The following is a 16,863-nucleotide window of genomic DNA, read 5'->3' on the forward strand; positions in this document are numbered from 1 at the left end:
GCCATTACATGAATGAACACTCCCAAGAGGGCTGAGTTTGAGGAAAAAACGGGGGAAATAAGTGACCAGGAGACTTTGATGGCACCAGAGAAGAAGACTGCAGGCTACCCCCAGAGAGGGAGAAAGCCTCAAACGAGGGAGGTGACAGAGAGGAAAGCTCCCAGTCCAAGAATAGATGAAGTGTAAAGAAGGTTTTCAGATGTGTAAAGGACAGCAGAGAGGAGCTGGAGTCACCCGAGGCCATCAAAGTGCTTTTCCTCGTACGCTGAACTTGAACCTGCTCATTTACCCCCCGCTCTCAGGTGATTGGCGGGCTCCACCATGCGTCCTGACAGCCAGTTTGTGTGCAAGCAGGAAAACCATTAACTCCCTCCCTCCCCCTCGGGAAAAGGGAAAGTGAAACGGGGGGTTCCCTTTTTCTTTCCTCTCTCTCTTTCTCTCTTGCTTTTTTTGTCATTGTTGCATTTCGAGTCTCAAACCACCTCTCAATCTCCCAGCCGCCCTGTCACATCCCAATATGTGCTTTTTGCACGGCACAATGGAAAATGAGTGGAAATGGGAAATGGAATGGAAAAGTAAATTGAGCTCTGGAGAGCAGTGAATTTGACTTGGCATGAAGGTAGGTTCAGGTACTCCAATGAAATTTCCTCTTCAGCATGTTTTCTTTGATTTGTTCTTTAAATGAAGGCCACCTTATTTTAGGTGGACCGGACTCTGGTGAGCTCGCCTCAGCTTCATATCAGTCTTTTGAGGAAACAGTTCAATTTCCTCAGCTGTTAAATTCAACTTTAACACAATCTGCTGAGTAAAGCTGGATGGATTTGCACTTATATGCATGTACATACTTTGTTTTAAAGTCATTTCATGCAAAGTAAATGCGATAAAATTATTTCTCTGCCCTCTTTAGGCCCCTGTGCTGGCAATAGCCGTGTCTTGAGGCATTGTAATTTTAGATTTTTTATCTGTATGTCTGTCCCATTCTGCTAAACAAGATATCTCAAAAAGGCCTTTAAGGATTTTTTTTTTTCAAATTTGGCACCAACTTCCACCTGGACTCAAGGATGAACTGATGAGATTTTGGTGATCATAGGTGAAAGGTCAATGTGACCTTGCATTTGTCTCATCTCATGAACGTGATATCTCACGAAGGTCTGGGATTAATTTCCTCAAATTTGGCATGAACATCCATTTCAGAAGGTCAAAAGTCAAGGTCACTGTGACCTCACAACACATGTTTTTGGCCATAACAAAATTTTACACAAATGTCTAACAGGATAAAATTCTGAAGTGATGAAACATTGTATATGCAGTAGGTCAAAGGTTAACTCCACTGTGACATCTTAATCTTCTGCAAAAACATTTTCTGGCCATTACTGACTGCCATAACTCTCAACTCAGATACTGAATTGGTGACAGTAATCTTGGGTGTCTACCTTGCAATTGTGCTGTTTGTATAGATCCTCTATTTTGCTGCTGGGAAGATGTTTGTTAAGCATCCATGTTTTCAAAGACACGGCTGTAACTTTAACAACTTTATGAGTTCATGGAGGCATACAACGGAAAGACAGTAATTCTAGTTTCTCTATGTTAAGATTGGGGCTGGGCAAAATGGCTTAATAACAACAATATTCTTATGCTGTATCACGATATATGATCTTTATCTTGATATTTTGAAATCTCATCTTAACTATTGTAAACTACCAAAATACAAAACTATTGAATAAACTACAGTTACAAATAAAGTAGCTGCTTCTGCCATAAAAAGAAGTTACATAAACTACTGTTATAATAAAGCTTACAAAATACTGTTATATTGTTAAATAAAGTAAAGTACAAAGTTAAGTTAAGTACTGTTAAAAAAAAAGTATTGTTTTATTTAAGTAAATCAGAGCAGAACCCATGGTGCTTTTATTTTTGAAGGACCTTGCTTGTCTCAGGCCAGAAGTGTTGATGGTTGTGCTGTGGACATGAAGCCTCTGGTCAACAGTTTGATGTTAACATTTGGCATACAGTTAAACTGTTATGGCAGTATGAGGATTCATTCACTGCAAGCTGGAAACAAACTAACAACTCTCCACTTCATTCATTTGTAAGATTTACAATTCGCTCTGGGGCTCCGTGGTCACAAAATGTGACTAAATATTTGCAATTGGAGCTCTGCAGAAAAGCACAAAGCCCCACCTGCTCACACTAGCCACTATCACTCTTTAAGTCAGACCAAAGCACCAGTAAACATGATGATTAATTCACTGTAAGCTGTAAACAAACTAACAGCTCTCAAGTTCAGATATTAATAATAATTGCAAGTCATAGTGGTTCTCCATGGAAAAGATGTCACCAAATATGTTTTTGGAGCGCTGCAGAAGCCCTGCTTATTGTGTGTGTGTCTGTTAGAGGCAGAGAGCCGTTGGAGAGAATGGGGAAAAAATGAAACACTGAAGCGAGCCTCATGCCAGTGGCTAAAAAAAATAAGACAGCTTATACTCAGTGTTCTCAATAAAGTCATTAAATACATCACACCTGGAGCAAGACACATTACATTGAGAATATTGAATTTATGGCCTACGTCTTGTTAAGATACATCAGTTCATTTCATCTGGGGATTTATTTGATAATCCCGAGTTTATCAAAGCCGTCTGTTCTTGTAGTATTTTCTTTTAGGGAACAGGTACTGTGTTACACCAAAGCTTTGGAGTTAATGTCTGACGAAACAACAACAATAAAAAACAGCCTAGCTCAGTGCTTGCTCTCATTACCCTTTTCATCCCACAAGTTTAGCATTCCATATTCAGTTAAACCTTTTTCAAGCTGCTTGTGGGCCTTTAATGCAGGCGTGAGGTCCCCGTGTAAACATGTTAAAAGACATATTGGCCCCTCGCCCACTAAGCTGTGCCCCCGCCACGGCTGCAGAGAGTTCCAGCCTCCCAGTGTGCTTGTTTCTGCTTGCACCTCGCAGTGTGTTGCATGTATAAACAAGCAGAGCAGATGAATGAACGTTGGGAGCAATATCCAGGAGCATAAAGAAAAGGTTGAAACACAAACTCGAGTGTTGAATTCGATGTTCTGTTGGCATTTATGTTTCCGTTGTCACTTAAATTTAATTATCTTACTCAGCCGAGACTTCACTTGTCATTGCAACTTTTTTTTTTATTGTTTACTCATTTGCTTCTATCTTTGTTTGGTTTGAAGATTTATTCATAAGACCCGTGGGGCTCTGTTTCTCATCTCGCCTGAAAAATGTATTAACTCATTTCTCTGCTTTTGGTACACAGCTGCATACATTCTCCCTTTTATCACATCTATGTTTTAACGCTGCAAACAAACAGAAACAAATGTCGAGAGGTAAAGTGGCCTGTGTATTCCACCATCTTAACCAAATTGAAACCATAAATGCTAAATGCAGCAGCTGCTGGACACTGGCCTGCAGGAAAGTAGCAGGATAACAACACTGTGTGGGAGTTGGAGCAGAGTTGCAGTAGTGATTTATTGATTTACATTTTAAGCATTCATTCTTTCTTTGTTTGTCTTTGCCGCCTTACTATAATTTGTACAAATCCTATTACAGTGTAAGAGCCGCAGCAGGCTCTCTGTGAGGCTGGAATGGCAAAGACAACCAAACTGTTAGATGGAACAAAGTTAAAGTTTGTTTAGATCTTTAGCAAGTGTGAGAAAGCAAATGTAAAAATGGAATTTGTCGTGACACTGATAACGTGCTGATTTTCAGCAGACTACAGAGCAGCTTCTTTCTCCAGGCTGTAAGACTCCTTAACTCCTCCTTCGACACCGAAAAGATGTAGCAGGATTTAGGATCAACTTTAATTTTTTTTCTCCTTAAACCATGTTTAAGGAAAAAGACCATAAATCTACCTTGTACCTTGTGTAACATGTACCATGTTTACCATCAGTAACCCAATTTGTGCTTTAAGCCCAAGTTAGTTAACCCTTTGAAACCTAAACAAATTGGCATGATTTCCTTCACAAACATGGGAAGAAAGCAATGAGCAACAAAAGAAGAAATTACACGAACAAATGCAAGAAATTAGTTAAAACTACAGGAAAATTGCGTCTGAGATTTTTAGCACAAAAACAAAAATGTCAGCCTCATTGTGGAGCTAGAACACAGGTAAACAATAGGTGTTTATCATAACATTCTAGAACTGTATCAATCTACACTTGCATCATAACATTCTAGAAGTTTAACATTCTACACTTGCATCATAACATTCTAGAAGTTTAACATTCTACACTTGCATCATAACATTCTAGAAGTTTAACATTCTACACTTGCATCATAACATTCTAGAACTCTTTCATTCTACAGTTACATCATAACATTGTAAAACTGTATCAATCTACAGTTACATCATAACATTCTAGAACTGTATCATTCTATGATTAAATCATAACATCCTAGAACTGTCACATTCTAGGACTGTATAATTCTACAATTTCATCATAATATTTTAGAACTTTAATATTCTCAAATTTCATAATAATATTCTAGAAGTGTAACATCCTACATTTACCACATAACATTTTGTAAAATGTTATGTATAATTAATCATTTTCTAGACCTGTATCAATCTACAATTACATCATAACATTCTAGAACTGTATCACTCTACAATTAAATCATAACATTCCACAAGAAAAACATTCTAGACCTGTTACATTCTAGAACTTTATCATTCTTCAGTTACATTATACCAGTCTAGTACTGAATCATTCTACAGTTAAATTATAATGTCCTAGAATTGTCACATTCTAGGACTGTATAATTCTTAAATTTCATCATTACATTTTAGAACTTTAGTGTTCCAAAATTTCCTAATAACATTCTAGAATTGTAACATTCTACATATAAATCATAATAATGATGAATCATTCTACAAGAATAACATTCCAGAAACCTAAAATTATAGAGCTGCACATCATAACATTCATAGCTGTAACATTCTACAATAACATTATAACATTCAAGAGCAATAATATTCCAGAAGTCTAAAATTTCCGAGCTGCAACATTTCACAGCTTACATTCTAAAATTGCATCATAACATGCTAAAAGTACAACATTCTAGAACTGCATCATTCTAAATTTACATCATACCAGTTGAGAATGGTGTCATTCTACAATTACATTTTAACCCTCAACAATTTCCTCAAAACATTCGAGGACGATAACATTTTAGACCTGTGGCATTCTAGAACTGCACATCATAACATTCTAGAACAATAACATTCCAGAACTTTAAATTTCCAGAACTGCAACATTCTCGGACCCTAACATTACACAACTAACATAAATTGCATCATAACATTCTAGATTTATAACATTCTAGAATTGCATCATGCCGCATTCAGATTATAATATTCTAGAACAGTGGCTCTAAACCATTTTTGGATTAGCGCTCCCCTTTCTGTTATCCAGGTCCCTTACTACCCACCTTCAGTAAAGTGTAGACAACCTGTATTCATGAAATATTAATGTTATATTATTAAAAAAGCATGCCAATGAATGCTTTAAAGCAGATCTGATTTATCAATTGGAATATCATTTTCATTAGTTTTTAAGAGAGCCAAAAAGCCATGTGAATAAAAGTTAAAGTCTAAACAAACTCTTAAACAAATGCAACAGTTAAAAAATTTAACATTTATACTCTGGGGAGCATGAATTTGGGAACAAAATTGAATGAAAATACATCCAATATTATTTCTGTGATTTTTTTTTTTGTTTTATTGGCATCCAATGTACAGCATATATCAATGAACAAGCAGGTCATTCTAAAAAGTTTGATAAACTTGTGTGATAATGATAATAAAACTATTGTCCCACTGAGGGGACCAAAAGCTGGGTCCAGATCTGGGACATCAGCACTCCATAAAGCAGCTATACTGCCAGGAATACATCCAGTAGTTGTCGAGATACTTTATTTTGGTATAAGGGAAGCTATGGGTCTGAGGTGGAACACGTCATCCATTAGTCACAGGGTTGTCGGTTTGATGCCCAGCTCCTGTCCACAAGTCAATGTGTCCTTGAGCAAGACACGTTGCACCTGGTAGCTCCTTTACATCGTTGTCTGTCTTGACGGGAAACTGTAAGAAAACTATAAGTTCTGTATATTGCCGTCAAATGCCAGAACAAGGCTTCAAGGTTAAAACTCTGCTTTTCTGTATCTGCATTGACATTTATTTTTTGTCACATCAAGGCTTTAGATCCACTTGTACCTGTGTCAGTGTCTTTGAGCCGCTCTCCCATTTAAAGAGCATCAAAGACATGATTTGGTGCTGCTTACAGCGCTCACATCTCCCTGTGAAATATCTTTAAAATGTGCCTCGCTGAGGAGTTTCTCCTTTGCTTCCAAATGTTCTGATGCATTTTTTATGCCCCAACCATTTACAGCTCCAAAAATGCAGTGTTCAAAGTATTTTATGTCATCTGCCAAAAATGAGGAGGTCTTAAAGCTAGTGATGCAGTGCTTCGTTTAGACAATAATTGAATCAAACATCTTTACTACTGTACATCCACTCCACCGTACACGAGTCTCGTGTCACGTCGGGACAAGTCACTGGTGTGGCGTTGAGCCAGTGAGTAATGTCAGCCGTCACGTTCCCTAGTGTGGAGCGTGTAGAGGCGGCGCGGTGTAATTTGTGTGCAGCTGTAATGTAGCGTGGCGGTTAAATGGGAAAGGAACCATATTTCACATTTATCAACTGGCTGTTTACTGCAGCAGGTAGCGCGCTGGCTAGCCATCGCTAATCATATCCCGCCCCTCAGGCTGCAGCCTAATCACCTCTTTAACTCCCTCACTCGCTCTCTCTCCCTCTCTCTTTCCATCTCCATCTTGTTCCTTCTCTGCCTTCTTATTCCATCTCTTTTTGCCTTTTTGCTTCTAAAATATCTAGTCTTGGCCTCTCTGCTCCTCTCCTTTCTAGATTCCTTCTTTTGCTTATCTCTTTAAGGTCCTCACTTATCAAATATCAGTGTTTTAACCCTTTGAAATTTGAGCAATTTGGCCTTTTTTACCCAACCCTTGGTCTTAATCTGTGACTTTATTTCTCATAAAATCACAAGTTTAATATCATAGCATTACGACTTTTTTTCTTGTAAATGTACAATTTTAATCTTGTAATATTACGACTATTTTCTAGAAAATTTACAAGTTTTGCCCTCAAATAATTACAACTTTTCTCTCAAAATTAACTTTCCTTTCTTAATATTATAACTTTATTCTAGAAATCTAACTTTTTTTCTTTAACATGGCCCTCATCCTCTCTTGTAAAGTAAATATTAAACCTATTTACTTCATAAAAAATGTAAATTTGTTGTCTTAGCATCACTGCTTTTACCACAACTCAATTGCTTGCTAAACCACATTTTAGATTGTCAAAAATCCTATATATATATATATATATATATATATATAAATTGTAATGATTTTGAAACATAATGATTTAAATATGGAATTATGAATAGAATAACCATAAAATATAGTTTTTGGACTTTTTTTCTCCACAGTTTAAAAAAAGAATTTTCTGAATCTACTGATTTCCTGCAACTTGCAGGACATTTCTAGACAGGTTGCTGGTTGCTCATTGCCTTTTTGTTTCCATGTTTTTTTAAAGAAATTGCATCAATATGCTCTGGGTTCAAAGGTTAAATCCTTGTGAATGGCGTCTGAAAGCAGCAGGTTTCCAATATAAGACATAATGACTCAAACTGTGCTCCACCACGGTTGAGCAAGATGTTAAGGGGTCATCGTATCCTTGTGTCTCCCAGCTGTAGTCCTCATCCTCCTCCTCTCCTGTCTTGGATTCATCTCTCCTTTCTCTGCTGTCTTTGAAGCTTGGGATCATTGATCCCCCTCAGCTCTCTCTGGAGAGGCGTTGCAGCTTCAGGAGGGCCCTGGCTTCAGTCATTCCCACTTCTCCACGGCACCCTGTGGAGTTTGCACCTCCAGGGCTCGGCCTGTGTGTCGAAGGGAAGCAGGGAGATGATAAAAGGAAATGAAATAAGAGGGGGTCATCCTCCTAGGTCGAGTTTACAGAACCACCTGCGTGGAGAGGAATGCCTGAGCAGGAGGAGAGGGAAAGAGGAGAGAAAACAACAGACAAAAAGAGAAATGGCAACAGTTGGAGACTATTACCTCTCAGTATCCCTGTGGCTGACACTGAGAGAGACCAGGAAGACGACAGATTGGGGCTGACAGACAAAGAGACGTTTAGAGGGAAATGGAGCAGAAAAAGCACACCAACAGGAAGGAGGCTCAGTGCACTGCAGAGACAACGTGCAGGAGAAAGTCAAAGCCCAAAACAAGGCAGAGTGTGAAGAAAGGGAGATTGTTGCTGGAACAAAGAGATACATGACTGGCAGGTGGAAGCTCTAAAGCAGCTCAGCTTGCTTTGCTTTGGAGCCACTTTTTGCAAAATGACAGGAGGCCACGGGCCAGTCGCAGAAGCCCCATACATGTTTGTAGGATTTTAGGATTTTGGGAAGTGTTTAGGATTTGAGGAAATTTCTTGGATTTTAGGACGTTTCTCTGATTTTAAGGTGTTTTTAGGATTTGGGATGATTACAGGATTTTAGCACATTTCTAGGTTTTTAGGATGTTTTTAGGATTTTAGGACATTTATAGGACTTTTGGGCGTTTTTGGGTATCTTATATATATTAAAAGCACAAAAGCATTTCTTAGTGTGAATCACCTTATTTTTAATGTTATTTAGATAATGGTTTGGGGCCAGGTTTGGCCTGCGGGTATGACTGTGCTAAACAAAGTAATGTCAGGAAGAAAATGACAGTAGGCGGGCTGGAAAATACGGTCAATGAGCAAACAGTCAGAGGTTAGTTTAAAATCACAATTTAAAAAATGATAAACTGAAGATAAATGGAAAAAAAGTGTCACCCGTCACTGTCAAAACAATGCTGAAGGTTAGAATTGCGACAGCAAAACCACCCAACGGTAAGAGACTTTGTTCATTTGTACATTTGTATTCATGATGAGAGCGACAGTTGACTGCAATGAAGCTCTAGTGGAAGAGGAGAGCCAGCTGCCTGTAGTGTGTGTGTGTGTGTGTGTGTGTGTGTGTGTGTGTGTGTGTGTGTGTGTGTGTGTGTGTGTGTGTGTGTGTGTGTGTTGATTAATGATGTACATTACCTGACACTGGAGGTCATTTTCCCTCTGCCATCTCCACACATCCAACAACTGCAGGAGGGGAAAATGACCGGGGCGGGTTGCATGATGCTAATGAGATGATTGTGCATTACCTCTTAGCTGTTAGCTGTGCTGTGTTAATGAACTTGGATGGAAGTGATGAGTGTAACACCAGAATTTGATGTATGTGTCGGTGGGTGCGTTGTGTGTGTGTGTGTGTGTGTGTGTGTGTGTGTGTGTGTGTGTGTGTGTGTGTGTGTTTTCATCTACTGAATGTGTAAATGATTTGTGTGTATCATTTGAAACTCTGCCTGCAGAAAGAACTATATTTTCATGTAAAATCAGATGTGTTGAACTTGTTTATTTGCTTTGCTTTACTTTCCAGGTGTGTCCTTCAACAGTGTTTACACTCAGATCTGGAGAGTGCTGCTGCACCTCGCTGCAGACCCTTTTCCAGAAGTGTCAGATCTGGCCATGAAGGTCCTCAACAGCATAGCATATAAGGTAGGGTTGTGTTTGTATATTAAAATAGCATGTCTTTATCATACACAGACGTTCAAGGCTGAATTTATTCTTAGAGTTGTTGCCAAGTTTATCTGTAAAGCTCAGTTCATGCATGGGTAAACTCAGTGCCCAAATTAAATGATCTATAGCATGTTGGTCTAAAGTGCACAGTGCAAGTGCATTTAACCCTCTGATACTGTGTTGCCTTTAGATAACATACTCCTTTTTTGCTACACTCACACAGCACATCCACAATTATGTTAGTATATTTTAACCCCTTGAAACCTGGATCAACATCATTTCTTGTGCTGCATTCAGATGCCTTTTTAAGCTTTCTGACCCTTTGAAAAAAGGCACCTTGGTGAGAAATGTCCCAAAAGATAGTATAAGGTTTTTTTGTTTTTTTTAAAGAAGGAATATCAAAAAATTGTCCACAAAAATAGGGAAAAATGTCCAGAAAACGGTATTTGTTGCATATTATTATTTTACTTATATTATTATTATTATTATTATTAGACTTTTGGCAGAGAAAAAGTAGAACAAACATAAACAATAATTATGTCTTATTTTTAGCACTTTTTGGGTAATTTTCTTCTTAATTTTATTTTTTAATTATTATTTTCAGATAATTTTCTTTTAACTTTGTCATTACTTTTTTTCTTATTATTGGGCCATGACTTGTTAAGCTTATGTTGCCTTCTCCATGCTTTTGAATGAAAGTAAACCAGTATGCTCAGGTTTCAAATGGTTAAAAATTAATCGGGGCTAAGAGGAAACCAGTAGCACTGTATATATATTGGATACTGTTGTATATTATTGTGTTTGTTTTTATGTTAAAAAATAAATAAATAAAAAAAGATAACAAAAACAAACAACAAGTGAAAAGTTGACACCCCCGTGGCACATAGGCCAGCACCTCTTTTGCGTAATGCGAGGTGGAAATGCATGTGGAATCGAGGTGAAAGGGGGAAAAGGACAGGTTAATATTTTAGAGGAAATACATGGAAAAAATAATTACATAAATACAAAATAAAAAATACATTTAAAAATAAATAAATAAATACCCCATATGAATGGGAAATTAAATAAATATAAATAATAAATAATTATATGCAAAGTGGAAAATAATACATAAATAAATAAGCAAACAAATATGAAAATAAATAAATTGATAAATAAAATGGAAAATGAAATGGGGAATTAATAAATTGATAAATGAAATAGAAAATTAAATTGGAAAGTATATTAATATTGCATTTTTGTCATTTTCATTTATTTATTTGTTAATTTCGTATTTGTCGGTTTCAGTCCTCCATACAAGTAAGCTAACCAGTGTTAATTTTGGCAGGGATTTTAAATTTAGTCTTAGTTTTGAGATGAAATGATGCTTATTAGTTTTAGTCACATTTTAGTCATTTTTATCCTTCATAGTTTTAGTCTAGTTTTAGTCAACAAAAAAATTGTTTTTTTTTTGTTATTGTTTTTTTTTTTAACTAATCTAATTAGGCTAATACAGATTTGAAAAATTAGATTCAGGGTGCAAGTTGTATAAAAAAATAATTTAGAGATAATTTTTGGGGGGGGGGGGTCTAAAGTTCAAATCTTTCTTTTGCTGTTGGCTGTTCTCCTCTCCCTTCCTCTCATTCTGAATGTCCAACTGTCAGCCACTAGCATTTTCGTCTTGTCCCGTCTCATCAACGAAAATGAAGAATCAAGATCTATTTTTAGCTTGACGTCATCTCATTTTGCTCATAGAAAAAAAGGTCGCTGACAAATGATTTTCCTCATAGTGGTACTTCCGTACGATTGAAACATATTGGCCGGACCATTATTCTCAATGTTTGGACATTCTTGCAAGCTGCAGTTTACATTTTGTAACTTTTCAAGCGAAAAAACTCCAACATTCTTTCAAACTCAGAAACCAAGAGAGAGGACCCAAATTATTCAGAGAATTATCTCAATTAGAACTCATATTTATAGATACAAACATTGCATACATAAAATACTCCATGTAAATAAAATAGCTTTTCAGCCAACCGCACAATGCACACACATACGTGAAATGCAGTTTTTTGATAACCCATTTTATTCCTACCACAGCACGTACACATTTGTCAGGATGTTGTGCTCTTTTAGTGTTCCCCTAAAATGATGAGGATCCAAGATATGAAGAGTTTTCATTGCTCTGCTCAGTATGAGTCATTTTGACTTTTTTTTTCAGAGTGTAACGTAATTGGATTGTAATAATTGACTTTGTGTGTCTGTATCTATATGCCAGCTCTCTTCCACCACATGGTTATGCGGTGAAAAAGATCTGTTTCCAGCACACACACCCCTCCCTCCCACTGGCATTTCCTTCCTCCAAAAGGCCATTACTTTTGTGCAAATGCAATTAAGGGCCAATGACTCCCCCAGGCTTGGCAGAACGGAGCAAAGAGGCTGCCGTAACTTAAGGAGCCATAATAACCACTATAGTCCACCACCCATCCTAACCCCGAGGCAAAATGGCATGAGCTTCCCACCACCAACACCAATTGTCCTCTTACTTACCTTCAGCAGAGCTGCATCTCTGCAATGAGACTCCCTGCTGGACTGCAATAAAAAACAACAGGACATGATTTACAATATAACACAATCGAGTCCTCCTCTACCAGCTAATGCACTGTGCTGTCTGTGGGAATTCTCTGTACCTGCAGACCTGAAGTCAGCTGAGCAAACGGTGGTGTCATATTTATAAAAATGATCAGTCTGACAGCCAACATATAGAAACAAACAGATTTTCAGCAATTCTTTAATCCAATAGCAGATGACTGAAACAGCAAAAGACACAATTAAATCACGCAGTGCATCATTTCCACGGTCTGTTATTAGGAAGAGCTGTCAATTTTAGGCTTAAGACATTTTGCATGTCAGATTTGAATGATAAACATGATGACTCGAGCTTTCACTGCATCAAGATTTGACTTGAAACTTGAAAGCAAAAACATTCACTTCTTAAGTATGGACCTGGTAAAATGCATTAATAAATAGAAGGGCACAGACCTCCGCCAAAGCCAAATTCGCTATCTTGCGATGTTAACCTGGGTGAAAAATAATTTGTGTATATGTGTCATGATTCGGATCTGCTCCAAAATTTAATGGGTTCTTCCTTGGCCCATTCCACACCTCTCCACCAAGTTTAATGAAAATCAGGCCAGCAGCTTTTCCCTAATCCTGCATTAGAACAGCAAAACTGAACCAAAAACATGACCTCTGTAGAGGAGGTAACACATCGTAAGACATTAACAACTAACCCTTCCACTACCACACAGCTTTAGTTTTTATTTGTTGGCTTCAGCTACATGTACCCCTTTCCTGCCAAAATTAGCGCATGCACATTGTCTTTTCAAACTGGAGTAAACCCGCTAAATATAGGCAATAGACTGCATTCCCACTGCCAGCGAACACGGCACTGCAGCCTTTCTTGCGTGTGTGGGCAAAGAGAAAGCAGTAGGAACGGATGTCTTTTTCACTGATTTCTTCTCATCATATATCTCTTTACTTATTATGTCTCGCTTTCAAACTCAGCGCAGACCAATATGTATCGGTGTTTTAGCTGCTTAGGAAGAGATGGAGCGTAATTAGTGATGGGCGTCATTGCATCTCGCCGGTTAAGGGAATGAAATTACCATGTTCACTGCGTACTTTGTTCCCATCAATGCTAATTGAAGCCAGAGGCAATAAATACCCGTGACTACTGCAGAGTCATTTGACCCGGGTGTGAATCCTGATTGCAGGCATTCCCATTGCATTTAAAAGCCAGATGTAAGTGGGTGTCAGTAGGTTTTTGTGCAGTGGTAAAGAGGCTTTCAGTGGCTGTTAACATGGGTTTGACAGAAAAGATTTAAATGTCATTTAAATGGTCTGCATTAATAGACCTAAAATACTTGCAAATTACATGCAATGAAGACCTGTTACCTGACTTACTCTCAAGGACTTGTGACTTGACTTGGACATGTCTTGCTCTACCCTAACCCCTTGTCTTGACTGACTTAATACTTGCTTTGAAATTTGAACTTTGATACTTGACTTGGACAGGTTTGAATTGAATTGATACTTGACTTGGGCAAGTCTCAGATAATGCAAGACTTCAGTTGACGCTTGACTGACTTGACTTGCTTGTGTTGGTATTTGACTTGGACTGGTCTTGATTGATTTGACTTGGTGTTGTCTTGATGTCTTGAACGCTTTGAGACTTGACTAGACTTGAAATTGTCTCCACTTAACATGACATGTGACTTGTACTGTCTTTGATTCCTGTAAAAGCAGCTTTGCTTCTTGGGTCTGCTGAGTGATACTGACTTAAATAATCTGACCTCCTCTACGGCTCTGGTTATATACCTTCATCATAGCTTACAGTTAGTCAAAGTTGTACCCGATACACCATGTGGCACTAGTGTCATTCATGTCATACATACATGAAAACAGTCAGGAAGATGACCTGTCGTGTCTGTATACCTTAAAAAAGTGAGGATGAGCAGTTTGACATTTAAAAAAGAATGACAGAATAAATGCTGTACTTTGGGAAGTTAATGAGTTATCATAGTCGGAGCCCACATTAATATTTTTTTCCTTGCAGAGAGCTCATCAGGGACAGCTTAATCAGAGAACATCCATCCCAAGTTCACAAGTGTTAACATTAGCCTAACTGGGAATCCAGCGCTTTTAATTAGGATTTTAAATGTCAAATGTTATTGATTTGTAACAAAGTGAACAAGGTCAGCAGCTAATTAAAATTTACTTGCTTCTCAGATGATGAAAGCATTAAATGCTTTTTAATAGCCCCCTCTTGCTGCATGATGTTGCAGTGAAAGCCTTGAGTCTTCTTTTTAGATCCTGATATTTATTTATGAAGATTTATGCACTTTTTACCATTGAAATTGATTGTTTTCACTTGACAAAGAAAGCAATTTAAAAACTGAAATGTTTGATTGGTCCCTGGGAAGGCTCTCCTCTCTACTTACTTTGTTTCTCTGCAGTTTGTCAACTTGACAAGAACATGACTGGTCATAGTCATAAGAGGAGATTAGGACTTGGGAGGCTTCAATCTTCTTATTTCTACGGTGGCCACTAGGGGCAAAAATTCTCCACCTTAAGCAAATGCAAAACCAAATGCGAATTAAGAAAGCATCTTCATCAATTTGGCAACACATGTGCAGCAGATGGAGAACACGCTGCAAATCCCACAACACATAAAGAAAATCTACTGTAAAAGCTATTACACATAAGAAGTGTTTCCACAGGACACTTAAAAGTGAAGCACACATCCTGACATGCAAGTTTTGGCCGCAGTTTGTCTCTCATGTTACTGGAGTCGGCCATCCGGGTTGGAAAATTAGCTAAAACAGTATTATCACGTGAGAGGAAGGTGTTTGCCTTGATCTGCCACCATATTACATTTTAGCTCATTTTTCAACACCACTGACAGATAGCTGACTCCAATGACGTAACGCTGTGGACACACTGCATGCGTGAGCAGTGCTTGATGGCATCCTGGCTGACTGCGGCTTGCATACTTACTGTGTCCACACTGACAGCAATGTTGCTGCAGCACTGCTGCAGACCTGTTCTACAGTTATAACTATTGCATTTCCATAATTAAAAGCACCACACCTTTATGAAGCCCTGCAGCTACTGCATTGTCAACAACAGGGTCCTGAAAATGATCAAAAGACCAGTTTCACTTGCTCAAAATTGCATGCATCAACAGAAAAAAAGAGCGAGACTCTAATTCTCTAGATGTGCAGCAGAAGCTGCGCCACACCTGAGCAGTGCTGCTCACTCAGGTAGTGTGGCCGGGAGGTAAGTCACAAACCACGGGCAAAACAAGCCCGTCTGGATGTGTGCATTCACTATAAAGTGTCTTCTGGGAACACTTCCATTGTGTTGTGACGTAGCGTGGCGCATTTTCTGTATTGTGGTGTTTGCAGTGTTTTCTTAATGTGTTGTGTTTAGGGAGTTTTTGCCGATATGCCGATATATAACAACTAATTAGCTGATTACCAGTATTAATAAATCCACTTTTTTCCCCACCTAATTTTAGTGATCATCAGGTCTCTACTATAGTGCAAATAATATCATATTATACATTCTCTTATTTGTGATGGTTCACCAGCTGATGGAGACATAAAATGCAATGCTCGTCAGTGTATGGAATTTACATTCATTGTACAAAATAAGAAAAATATTTCACCTTAGGGTCGATGTTTTGTACATGTTCACTTTGTCCAAAAAAAAAAAAAAGATTTGTGATATCAGCAGAAATCAGCATGTTGGTCAACTCCCATATCTCATTTAAAAGCCAATATCATGCTGATACCGATGACTTGCTGGTATGATTGTGCATCCCTAGTTGTGTTGTGGTATTTGCAGTGTTTTCTTAATGTGTTGTGATATGGTATTTGCAGTGCATTCTCCAAATGCTGTGCATGTGCCTTGATGAGGATGTTTTCTTAATTTGCTTGTGTTGTCTAGTCATGTGTTTTCTTAAGTTACAGCGCGTTTACGCCTGTCGGCCACGGTATATTCCCCTTGCCTGACGCAGCAGATATCCCACACACTTAGCCCATGTTACCAACCACATCTTCCCTCCATCAGCCCACTGTCTCTGCCTGATTACTTCCATGTCATCATCATACATCAGGCGTGTGCACTTTCTTCAGCTTCAATAATTAAGCAGGAACATTCAGTGGTTTCTGAGCCATCATCAGCTTTCATGCCTGTATCCTACCAGAGCCCTCGCTGATGGTGTTGTCTGTGTCCACGCACTAATTTTTTTGCTCAGTCGACGCACTTTCCAACCAATTAAAGGCTGAGTAAGTGAGGCAAAGCGGGCTGAAACTGGAGAGCAAACTGTTTCTCAGTGTGGAGAGAAGCAGCTGGTAGAACCTATTACACCCCCCACCACCACCACCACCACACCCCGGTTTCCTGTTAATGCAGAAGAATCAGAGTCTCGCTGTTTGCATATCACGTTTTCCGGGCAGCTTGTCAGCAGATAAGGCATGTGGCCTCCTGCGTTAGCATGGTGTTTGTTTACCACATGTTGATGATCTGCAAATGTTTATGAATAATCCATGAACACGGTGCATAATTTAGTTGTGTAAACTGATGAACTTGCAACTTCACGTTCATCTCAGCATCTAGTAAAAGGTTTTAGATATGGTTT

At 38.4% G+C, this 16,863-nt stretch overlaps 1 protein-coding gene across 4 annotated transcripts in view; it reads left to right on the forward strand.

Annotated features, from left to right (window-relative positions):
• rptor (regulatory associated protein of MTOR, complex 1) overlaps positions 1-16,863 on the forward strand; it is a 256,587-nt gene that overhangs the window by 193,629 nt on the left and 46,095 nt on the right. For all 4 annotated transcript variants that reach the window (XM_042484972.2, XM_088075352.1, XM_088075351.1 and 1 more), the window contains exon 22: positions 9,538-9,656. In XM_042484972.2, the coding sequence (XP_042340906.1) occupies positions 9,538-9,656 (119 nt within the window). The remainder of the gene's footprint in view (positions 1-9,537; positions 9,657-16,863) is intronic.

The sequence above is a fragment of the Plectropomus leopardus genome, chromosome 3 (assembly GCF_026936395.1).
Source record: "Plectropomus leopardus strain MGB_pleo_1.0 chromosome 3, ASM2693639v1, whole genome shotgun sequence".
Classification (NCBI taxonomy): domain Eukaryota; kingdom Metazoa; phylum Chordata; class Actinopteri; order Perciformes; family Serranidae; genus Plectropomus; species Plectropomus leopardus.